The sequence below is a fragment of the Myxine glutinosa genome, chromosome 1, assembly GCF_964187855.1.
Source record: "Myxine glutinosa chromosome 1, kmMyxGlut1.1, whole genome shotgun sequence".
NCBI classification, from domain to species: domain Eukaryota; kingdom Metazoa; phylum Chordata; class Myxini; order Myxiniformes; family Myxinidae; genus Myxine; species Myxine glutinosa.
Window position 1 is genome coordinate 247427434 of NC_136261.1, and position 12637 is coordinate 247440070.

Below are 12637 nucleotides of genomic sequence, written 5' to 3' on the forward strand. Positions count from 1 at the left end.
CGGATGGTTCAGATGTGACGTGCATTCCCGCACGCGACACCAGTCATCTTGCCCCATGTGACCATGAGGAGGCTGATACACGAATGATGATACATCTCGCGGATGCAGTCCGTGATGGATTTCAGAAAATTCTTCTGCGTACGGTGGATACAGATATAGTGGTATTGGCTGTGGCAGCAACAACCAAACTCAAAATCCAGGAGCTTTGGGTGGCCTTTGGGACAGGCCAGCACTTCAGGTATATTCCAGCACATGAAATTGCAGCATTCCTCGGACCAGATAAGTCACAGGCCCTCCCGATGTTCCATGCATACACAGGGTGTGACACAGTCTCGTCATTTAATACACGGGGCAAGAATACAGCCTGGGATACCTGGAAAGTATTTGACGAATTGACGCCAGCGTTAGTTCATCTCTCCACGGGGACAGCAGACATCTCTGATGACATTGTGGCAGTGCCCGAGCGGTTCACCATTCTTCTCTACGATCGCACCAGCAATCTCGTCAACATAGACGAAGCTCGACAGGCACTCTTCACGAAGAAAGGACGAGCCATGCAAGCTATTCCTCCTACCAGAGGAGCCCTGGTACAACAAATCAAGAGGGCTGTGTACACGGGTGGCCACTGCTGGGGAAACATGCTCAAGATTGTTATGGATCTGCCCTCACCTGGGGATTGGGGATGGATCGATCCCCACAACTGGAAACCCCTGTGGTCCATGCTTCCTGAAGCCAGCATTTCATCAAGGGAGCTGATTTGTTGTAAATGCAAAAAGGGTTGCAAGGGACGATGCAAGTGCAAACAAGCTAGTTTGAAATGTACCGCTTTGTGCCAGTGTGGTGGAGAAAATTGTGACGTATAAACAAGATCAAACTGGAACTATCTAGTAATATGTTACCGTTACAGTGCTTGGTGGGTTAATTGACATTGCTGGCAACACAAATGCAAATTGTGGTCATTTGGAGAATACAATTATGGCATATATGTGTATCTAGAGTCATTTCATTAGAACATAAAGAAGCATTTGTGTCGTCCGGTAAAAAATAATCGCGGTCAAAACGGCCATTTTGTAAAATGGCCGCCATGGCTACCATAGGACGTTTTCGCGGTGGGTCCATATCTGGAATTATTCATTAGATTATTATCTATGACTGTGCCAAATTTCATGCTTGTACGTCTAAACCCACAATTCTTATGATGGATACACCTATCTGCCTGACTACAGGTGGGAATTTCCTGCTGCCATTCACGACGACGTGGATGTGTGCGGCAGGTTTCACAACGGTGACATATCTGAAGTCCAAGTATCGAAACAAACTGGAGACAGTGGCCCTGTGCGCCAACCTGAGAATCACATTGTCGCCGCTTCAAAGCCGAATCGATGATCTCGGAGCCAATATGCAAAGTCAACCATCGCATGATGTGGATAATCCACATCGACAATGATGGTAACGGAACATTTGAATTAGGCTTGTAAGTTTCACTTTCGGGTTTAATCAGTGAAAGTTGTTTATTTAATGTTGTTCATGATAACGGAACATTGAACCTGGATATTTAAAGTTCAGATACCTATCGGGTTTTTTCAGTAAAAGTTATTCTTGTTTTGTGCATCAGTTCAAGTTACATTTTAAGTTCATCATCTATTCACGATGAAGATTAAAATAAAGTTCAAACACCTTATCTTGGCGCATCACTTTAATAATCAAAGTTTTATTCTATTTCACAAAAGATACACCGCCAATGAATGTTGTGAGATTCATCTTCTTCATTAAATCTACATCCGGATGCACCTCTTCCGAAGCTGCTAACAAGGCAGGGAGTTTACACCTGATTGGCTGACAATAATATCAAGTGGGCGGTGTCTGTGATCGAAGTCGCTGCTCATTCTCAATGGGGGCGTGGTCTCTCGCTCTCTCTCCTCATGGTCGTGGAGATCCGTACAAAATAACAACAAAATAAGGACAGTGTTTGGTATGATTGTCGTCACTTTGCTTTATTGTTCAATTACGAGTTGTACTACTGTACAAAGATGATGAACCGAACCCTTACCAAAATATTAACGTCATAAGCAATCGAAATTTCAGTGGCGGTTTGTGGGGGAGGGGGGAGGGGCTCCATGGGGCGTGACTGGATGCCTGGGTTTTTATTGGGTCCCGGGCTAAAAAGGTTGCGGAACGCAGGTTTCGTCCATGTGTTCCCGTTGTGGTGTCTCCCCATTTACAACGATCTCTTTCCTTCAATCCGCTTTCGGTCCGTCCGTTCCACCCCACGAGCAGTTCATTCCCACCTCCGATTGTTCAATTCTTTACTCTTTCATTTTTGGTAATTATCATCCATCCAAACTCATACCGGCAACCGAAGCCCCCAAAGTAACAATTAATTACCAACAATCCTCCAGATCGGGCGTCTTACCTTCTTGTACTTCGACCTTCGTGACCCGGGGAACACCCCAAATACACGCCTTTCAAACAAACCTTTCTTTTCACTCGAACCAAATGCAGGGAGAATGAGGCCGGATCTTTCAGGCACACCAAGTGCTGTACAAAGAAGTGGCACGCCAAGTCGTGCGATATGCATACTGTATAAGGAACATTCCCGTGGGAGGGAAGAGGTGGGAGACACCCTTACCGCTTTATTTGTGAGGTGCAGGAGAGGGTTTTGTTGAAAGCTGCCTTACACACTGGGAATTTCCATGGGCCTCATTGTGGGTCCCTCCCCCCTTCATGTGCGCACCAATGGAGAATGCTGCATTAGGCTGACAGACGATTGCATGGGCTGTGCTCGCCTGGAAGCCACGCCCTGCATGGAAAGTAGAAAGGGCAGAAGGCAGCTGAATTTGGGGTGGTGGTGGTGAGCTGTGGTGAGCTGCAGTGAGCTGCAGTGGTGCTGAGCTGCCGTGGTGGTGAGCTTCCTTGGGGTGCCTCAGAACGAGCTCGGCAGTCACGAGTTGCTCGAAGGTTCACCTGCAGGGAATGAACCACTCTGGGTCACGTTCGTCTGCTGGAACGTGCAGTGACACCACTCCGACATTAACACTGCATCACCCGCTCATTATAACTTCCTCCCCCCACCTGTATTATTTGGCCCCATCCAGACCCACCTGGCTAGTTGAGGTGAGCCTGGAGTCGTTCCCATACTCCTAACTGCCTCTTTCGTTGTCTCTGTTTGTAATTAAGATCCTATAGGGATACTAAGGATAAGTCTGCTCTTTCGTGTCTTTTTTACTTTGTTTTTTGTTGAAGATACATTCCCTTTTGCCTTTGATTTTGCTTCGTTAATAAAGACCTATAAATAAAGTGTTTTTCACCAATGCTTTGTGATAAATACTCGTGCATTTCCCATCTGCTTCGTCCTTGCCCTTTCTTCCATTGATCCGACATAAAGGTGTACGTAGTTGATCGCCAGGAGTTCTGCCCCACCGTTTCGCTTCGGTAATGTTTTGCCAGTGTTTACTCAGTTTGCTCGGCCGTAGTACTAATAGGAGGTGAAGGCCGGGTGAATGTTAAGGGCATGGTCATTAGCCAAGGTCATTGGGTTACCAACAGATAACACAACATGAAGGTGTGGGGTCCCTGTTAGACACAAATATCTCAACCAGCATCCACGGTTGCTCAACAACCCAATGGGCCGTGGAGTTAGCCGTAGCCTGGGGGCCTAAGGTCCGGAAGAAAGTCCGAGAATAGCTTGGAGAAAATGCCAAACAATAGAAAATAAAGGACATTCAAAAAATATCGTTGTTTATGCTGGACGACCCACGTGCTCTTCGGAGGAACCAAGTGATGCTCTGAAAAGTTCATATAAAGGGGCACCAATTTGATTTGTACAGCTGCATGAAGAAGTAAATGTATTTTAACCTATATATGCAACTGTGTATATATATATATATATATATATATATATATATATATATATATATATATATATATATATATATATATATATATATATATATATATATATATATATATGTGTTTCTCTGTACATATGTTGATGAATATCTCAACTTTCTGAGATATCATGCTCAGGCAGACAGACAGACAGACGAAAAATGACTCATAGAGCGACACTTGGCAAAACAGAACAAAGTAGAGTGGCACTCAGTGGAGCATTCTTTTGACCTCAAAAATAATTAGTGGTTGAATTCAATGACCTGACATGCAAATCGTTTTCAAAGTTTAAGTTAATCAGATGAAAATTGACAATTTGGCCTATGTTGACCTTTTGGCCGATGTTGATTTCAAAAATAGTTAGTGGTTGAATTCAGCAAGCTGATATGTAAATACTATTCACATTTCAAGTCAATCGGATGAACATTGAGGATTTTAGAAATTCAAAAAAATATGGTTGACCTTTGGCCTATGTTGATCTCTAAAATAGTTGGTGGTTGAATTCAGTCAGTGACATGGAAATGCTATTCAAATTTCAAGTCAATCGGATGAAAATTGAGGATTTTAGAAATTTGAAAAAAGGTGGTTGACATTTGGCCTATGTTGACCTTTTCACCCTTTGACCTCAAAAATATATAGGAATTTGTCAGACCACGAACTCTACCATTTGGTGGTTTCGTGAAGATCAGTTAAAAACTAAAACCTGTAGTCAAGTATAAGTGAGCGGACAGACAAACACACAAACCGGAGTGATCAACAAACTTGCAAAAAATCCCCCCACCCCACCCACTCCACCCCACCCCACCCACTCCAAGTAATAAACTGCCTCAAATGCAATACCCTCTCCTCTGGCGAGGGTAATAACACAGACAGTGCATTTGTGCTTTGAGGACATTTCTGTTGGAACCCTTCACAACTTCAGGTTTCATGAAAAACAAAGGCAGGAGTCTTCTTCTGATAAACAATTTTACAACAAGGGTGTTCTCCCAATATCACACACGGCAATGAAACATGGACTACAGCAAAGATTTAGTATACATTGGTGTTCAAACTGCCATGCAAAGATGCCATCTGAGCAAAACCAAAAGGGGACAAGAAAAACAACTAAATCAGAGAGAAAACAAAATTCCTAAACACTGGTCACAATCAAAAAACTCAAATGGAACTTGGCTGGACACATGGCAAGGACAGACAATAACTGCAAACTGGCAACCGAACGAAGACAATGAAAGAAGCACAATGAGATCCAAGATCAGATTGAGAGATTACGTTCTGTTACCATTTGAGTTTTTGGCGTCAGATTTTCAACAATTCTCTATTATGAGAATATGGAGAACCTGATAAATAAATTTTACATTTTTTAAATAAGCTGTCATTTTCTTAAAACTTGAGCAGATGGGGTTAGAATGTTGAGATTCTTGTTGTCTTTTGGCAGCAATTTGCAGTCATTGTTGTAGACATTCTGGTGACAGCCAGCCGTATGGCTTTCATCAAGGGGTGTGGGGTGCTGGCTGGTTGTCAGGGGTTCCAGATGGTATTTAGAGGAGTTGTGCTGCATATACCCAAAGGGCTGTATGTTTTCAAGACTGCTTTCTCCTTACTTGTTCACTGAATACCCTGCCTCCTGCTGAGGATCGCTTACAAAGAGGGCACGTTCAACCCAGCATGAGTAATGCTATGTGAATTTATCAAACCTTTATCAACAAAACTTTTCCCAGTCAGAGCATTTTTTATGCGAGCACTCCAGCGTGGGTTGCACGACGGAAGCTCAAGCTTCGTTGAGTAATAAAATCCTTGTCACAAATAAAACATTTGTAAGGATGGTATTGTTGGTTGTTGTCTCCATATGCGGGTTTTATGAGGTGGGAGGAAGTTCTCCCAGAATCCAAAATCTCCACCTTTTTCGGTAAAGAATCATTATTCATGAACCAGTTTGTGAAACTTCATTCTCATAGTTTTGTTCCAAGGGCTCGTTTTAGAATTCTCACTGAACCTCTGACACCCTCCACCTGCAGTTTGTTTGTCGTGATATTCCCTGGAATGGTTTTTAAGTACTCAGTTCGGGTTTTCTTGATCATCTGGATTCCCTGTTGCTCTGACCATCACAGGTACAATTTCAGGTTTCTTCAATTGCGAAATCCACTTCACATCATTTTTCATATCCTGGTATTTCAGATTTCAGCTCTCTTGTATGGATCTTCATATGTGATATCAAACTGTCTTTTCGAGAGAAACCTTTATCACATATCGAGCATTTGTGAGGACGCTCTCCTGTATGGATCCTCATATGTAATTTCAAATGACCTTTTTGAGAGAAACCTTTATCACATATCGAGCATTTGTGGGGTCGCTCTCCTGTATGGATCCTCATATGTAATTTCAAACTGCCTGGAAGTGAGAAACCTTTATCACATATCGAGCATGTGTGAGGACGCTCTCCTGTATGGATCCTCAAATGTAATTTCAAATCTCTGCTTTGACAGAAACCTTTATCACATATCGAGCATTTGTGGAGTCGCTCTCCTGTATGGATCCTCATATGTAATTTCAAACTGCCTGTAAGAGAGAAACCTTTATCACATATCAAACATGTGTGAGGACGCTCTCCTGTATGGATCCTCAAATGTAATTTCAAACTGCCTAGAAGAGAGAAACCTTTATCACATATCGAGCATGTGTGAGGACGCTCTCCTGCATGGATCCTCAAATGTAATTTCAAATTGCCTTTTTTAGAGAAACCTTTATCACAAATGGAGCATTTGTAAGGACACTCTCCGGTATGGATCCTCATATGTAATTTCAAATCTCTGTTTTGAGAGAAACCTTTATCACAAATCGAGCATGTGTGGGGTCGCTCTCCTGTATGGATCCTCATATGTAATTTCAAATTGCCTTTTTGAGAGAAACCTTTATCACATATCGAGCATTTGTGAGGACGCTCTCCTGTATGGATCCTCAAATGTAATTTAAATTGGTGTTTTTCAGAGAAACCTTGATCACATATCAAGCATTTGTGTGGACGCTCTCCTGTGTGGATCTTCATATGCCTTTCCAAACTGCTGTTACAAGAGAAATCTTTTTCACAGACGGAGCACGTGTGGGGGCGTTTTCCAGTGTGTATCGTCATGTGCATTTTCATGTTACTCCTTGAAGCAAAATCCATTCTGCACACATTACACTTACAATGTATTCGCCTTTCTTGACCCTTATTGTTTGTTTAATTTAATATTAATCTTGGTGTTGCGAGGCCAAGTCATGCACTTGTATTTTATAGAAAGCGAGTCTTGATTTCATGATTGTTTCTTCAAAAAAGGCTTCTTCCTCAGTGCCAAGCTGTGACTGGACCTTATTTGTCCCAAATTTCTTCTGGTTTGTTCTACAGAAACAAAGAACACATTTCCTTTTCTTTGTCAAAATCAAAATGCAAAATATTTAACACTTCTCCGAAAATTATATATTTTCTCAACACAAAATATTGTATGTTAATTTTTTACGTTTCCACTCACCAGTTGCAAAACAGGAAGCACTTCCATTTGTCATGTCAATACCATCTGATCCTTCCTTTGCAGAAGCACATTTTGAATCTTCTGTGACAGATAAATCGTTGTTGTGTTGTCTGCCTTCTACATTTACAGAATAGACATCACCTGTGTACAAGTCAGGGTCAGTTTTTTGCAGGGAAATGAGATGGAGAACCATCTTGAGATTTCATAGAACATGTTACTTCATGGAATGTATACTTCAATTTTAATGTAATAATGAAGTTTGAGATTGGTTAAAACAAAAATTCCGGATATTAAGCGCAATTGAAGTCGTCTTCTACGCCACCCTATTTCACATGTTCAAGTACTGCTAAACTGGAGGTTCGTGGAACGAACAAGCAGGCCATTTGTGTTCAGCAGGGTTAAAGTATTTAATTCAATTTAAATAAAATAAAGATTGAAAAAATTAACTCCACTCTACTCTGAAGACTGAACTCTCAAACCTGTCTCCCTCCTCCAAGTCCTGGTGGCATCTGGTCAAATCTGTTTCTGCTGTTTGTTCCCCTTCCATGCCCTCCCTTACCTCATACGGCCACACACCTGACTTTGCACCTGAAAAAGCTGAATGCCTCAACTCCGTGTTTGCCTCAAAATGTTGTGTCCCAAACCCATCGCTCTCTGTACCCACCTTAACCAGTCATACCCAGCTGCCTCCAGACTCTGTGCCCTTCTCTCCCAACAAGGGGGAGAAGTTTGTCAATTCTCGACTCTGATTCCGCAACTGGCCCAGACAGCATCAGCCCACGGGTCCCCAAATCCTGCTCTGCCGTGCTATCACACTCTCTCTCTGGTCTCTTCACCCTCTCTTTTGCTCAAGGTCATCTGCCATCTGCTTGGAAATCAGCCAACATTACCGCTTTACAAAAAAAATGTGCAAAAAGAGATCCCTGCAACTGCAGACCAATGAGCAACAACAACAACAGGCATTTTAAAAGGCCATTTTCCCAACAAGAGTGGGGGTTAGCCTTGCGGTCCCCATGACAATGTTCTCCATTTTGCCCTATTTTCTGCATCTCCCCTTGTTAACCCCCTGGCCCGCATTTCTTCTTCGACCATCTTTAGCCCAGTCTTTCTCGGTCTTCCCCGTCCTCTACTTCCTTCCACATTCATTTCCATCAATCTTCTCAACCAGTCACTTTCATCCTTCCTCAACACATGACCAAACCATCTCAAACTGTTTCTCTTCACAGCATCCATCACAGGCTCTATTCCCATCATCTTTCGCAATTCATCATTTGGCTTCCTCTCTCTCAACAATACTCCACACATCCACCAAACCATTCACATTTCCACCCTTTCCAGCCTTCGTTGCTGTTCTACGTTCATTACCCATGTCTCGCTCCCATAAATCATAACACTTCAACCACATGCAGCATTCACCTTTCCCTTCAGCTTCAACGACACTCCCCTCCTCGTCAGCACGCCACTCAGTTACCGAAACTTCTTCCATGCACATCTCACTCTAGCAACCGTTGCCGAGTCTGATCCACCTTCTCCATTCAGCATGTCTCCTAGGTAACAAAATGTTTTCACACCTTCCAGCTTCATGCCGTCTCCAAGATCCAACTCAACATTTCCTCCATCTGCAGCTCCCTCTGTGCACACCTTACACTTGAATGTAGCTGCCACACTGGTTAATGACCCTCTCAAACCACTACATTTTTGATGAACCCACTCAGCGCACATTGTACAATGAATTGAGTTCACTCCGACACCCTTCCTGCACATAGCACATGGCCACTTCCCATTTCTTTCCACATTACCACATGCTTTACCACTTGCCATCACCTTTGTTTTTCCGATATTCACCTTCAGACCTTTCGTCTCCATACATTCCTTCCACTTCTTCATCTTCTCCTTCAGTCCATCCATACTTTCTGCAATCAACACCAGATCATCTGCATACAACAACTCCCACGGTAAACCCTCCTTTACGTTCTGAGCCAACACCTCCATCACAGCTACAAATAGTAGTGGACTTAGTACCGACCCCTGATGCACTCACACCTTCACCTCAAACTCACCACTGTTCCCGTCCTTTGTCCTTACAGCTGTGCACGCTCTTTTGTACATTGCCATCACTACTCTGATCAACCATTCCTCCACTCCTAACTTCCTCAATGCCCATGTCACTTCACGTGTAACCCTATCGAATGCTTTCTCCAGATCAACAAACCCAAGAAAAAACTTCTTCCTCTTCTCCATGTACTTCTCCTGCAACTGCCTCACAATAAAAAGTGCATCTGTCGTTCCTCTTCCTAGCATAAATCCAAACTGCATTTTGTCAATCTTCACTTTCTTCCTTATCCTCCTCTCCAACACCCTTTCCAATACCTTCATTCCAGGCTCCAATAACGTTATCGCTCAATACGAGCCACAGTCCAGAGGGTCACCTTTCCCCTTGTATAGAGGAACGAGGGTACTCAGTTCCCAGTCCACTGGAATGCAGCCTTTTCACCACCAGATTACAGATCTCTGTCATTCTCTTCACACTCCCAACTTCCTGCTGCCTTCAACATATTTCCCACAACTCCCGTCGGCCCTCCCGCTTTTCTACTCTTCATTGCTTTAATCGCTTCCTCAACTTCCTTCTCGGTTATTTTCTCTGCCGGTCCTAAAACTGGGTTACTCTCGATGTTGCCATCCCATTCATTCTCTGCATTCAACAGTATTTCCATATATCTCTTCCATCTTCCTTTAATTCCATCTGGGTCCACAACGATTTGTCCCACTTCATCCTTCAAGCAACTCACCCCCATCACATCACACCTCTTTCGCTATCTGCTTTGCCATCCTGAATACCGCTCTCTGACCCTCTTCCAAATCCAAGCGTTCTCCGAACATTTTCCGACATGCCTCCTGCGCCTTTGCTACCTCTTTCTTTGCAGCCTTCTTGGCTGCCTTATAAGTTTCATGCTCTTCCTTTTCTGCCCCCGTACGCTTCGCCTTCTGCCACTCCTTGAACTTCTTCCTCTTCTCGTCAATCTTCTTTCGAACTTCATCATCCCACCACCATGTTTGCCAGTGCCTTGGTGGTCCTTTTGTCCATCCACATACCTCACCAACGGCTCCCAACAGACTTTCTTTCATTGACATCCAACCACTTTCAAGCTCAACCACATCATCCTCACCCATACTCAGCCTCTCTTTTAATGCCTCCCTCACTGTCACCTCTTTCAACCTCCACACCTTCATTCTCGGTTGGTACTTCACCCGCCGAGCTCTCCTCGCACCTTTCAACCTTATGTCGCAGACAACCAAGTGGTGCTGTGAAACAGCCTCCTCCCCCGGGATCACCTTTGTGTCCCGGAGGTGCCCCCTATCTCGCCTACGCACCATCAGGTAGTCAACGGTTGTCGTCGACCCACCTGACGTGTATGTAACAAGCTTATTATCCTCTTTCTGGAACTGAGTATTACAAATCAACAAATCAGCTCCATCAGCAAACTCCAAAATCCTTTCACCGTCTCCATTTCTCACACTATATCTGTAACCCCCATGAACTCCCTCAAAACCGTCCATACTCCTTCCCACATGTCCATTTAGGTCTCCTCCTACCACAACAACTTCCTTATCTTTCACGTTTTCCACCAGCTTCTCTATTGCACACCAGAACTTGTCCTTCTCTTCATCGCTCCGACCAACCTGCGGAGCATATCCCGAGATGACGTTCACCAAGAGCTTTCCAATCATCATTTTCACCATCATCAACCTTTCACTCACTCTCGTCACACTCACCACACTGTCTACAAACTCTTCAGAAAACAGGACACCAACACCATTCACGCCTTCTGGGCACCCTTGCCACACAAACTTGTATTTCTGTCCCTGCCTGCCCTTCACCATTCTCACACCACTTCCCTTCCATCTTGTCTCCTGCACACAACATATGTCCACTCTTCTTCTGACCAATACTTCCACCTCTTCTCCTGATCTCCCTGTCATTGTCCCTACATTCCACGTCCCAAACCTCAGAAACCGATCTCCACGTAGGGCATCAGACTTTTCGTCGTCATAAATGGAGTGATTTCCACCTTGCTTCGATCGGGTTCCCCACCTTGAGTTTTGATGAGAGGGAGTGGGGTCCCCCACGGGGTACTTCGGGCTGTACCCTGCCCATATCTCGTTGTAATTGTCATGGTTCTCTTTTTGAGGCAATGTTTTTATGGCCGGATGCCCTTCCTGATGCCAACCCTTTTAGTCGCCTCTTACGACACGCAGGGATACGGTGTACCTATTCTAAACCGGGGTACACACCGGTACAGGGGTACATTGCAGACCAATGAGCCGACTCCCTATAATCAGCAAGGTCATGGAATCCATCATCGCTTCTGATAATAAATAAATCCTTCCTAGTCTCCAAAGGCTTGATCTGTGATCATCATTTTGGATTAAGACCAGGCCACTCCAATTGGGACATGCTGCTTCTGCTGTCTCAACAATGGATTGAGGCCTCAATGCTGAACAGGAAATCAGAGCCGTCTCCCTTGACATATGTCATGCATTTGATACGTTCAGTCACCCTGTCCTGCTCACCAAACACTCCTCTTATGGTATCCAAGGAAATCTCCACCCATGGCTTGTGGAGTTCCTCTCCAGTCGTAGTAAACGTGTGGCCCTGAATGGAATTCTCTCATCTCCCCTTCCTGTTAAGGCTGGAGTTCCTCGAGGCAGTGTTCTGGGCCCTGTGCTTTTTCTGGTATTCATTAATGAGCTGTGCAACTCTCTGAAAAATCCTCTCTATCTTTTTGCTGATGACTCCACCCTCTGCTGCTACTTATCTCAACGCCGAGATTGACAGGCAGCTGCCTCTTCACTCTCTGCAGACGGGATAAAATCACAACACAACACAACAACATGCATTTTAAGGCCATGTTCCCTGCTAGAGCGGGGGTTAGCCTCACTGGTCACACGGGATACGGGATAAAGTCACAAACTGGTCAAAAAAGTGGAACATGTCATTCAATCCTGACAAATCTCACATCCTAACTATTTCTTTTTGTAAAGACCATCTGGAAAACCGCTGTAACTCAAGCTTTTGGGTCGCACTATCTGCCATGATCTTTCCTGGGAAAACCACATTTCCAAGCTGGCCTCCAAAGGCAGTCGCCGACTGGGCATCCTTCGTCGTGTGAAGTTCTTCATTGGCACGACTGAGCATCTCACCATAAACAAGGCTTTCAACCACAATTTGATGGAGTACTGCT

General features: G+C 44.2%; 1 protein-coding gene across 1 annotated transcript in view; it reads right to left on the reverse strand.

Moving 5' to 3' along the window:
- Positions 1-4835: 4835 nt before the first annotated feature.
- The window catches only part of LOC144889882 (uncharacterized), a 9112-nt gene continuing 1310 nt past the window's right edge, over positions 4836-12637 (reverse strand). Inside the window, exons 3-5 of the mRNA XM_078771085.1 lie at positions 7395-7535; positions 6410-7264; positions 4836-6379 (exon numbers count right to left, since the gene is read on the reverse strand). Coding sequence (XP_078627211.1) covers positions 6038-6379; positions 6410-7051 — 984 coding nt within the window. The 5' untranslated portion in view covers positions 7052-7264; positions 7395-7535 and the 3' untranslated portion in view covers positions 4836-6037. The remainder of the gene's footprint in view (positions 6380-6409; positions 7265-7394; positions 7536-12637) is intronic.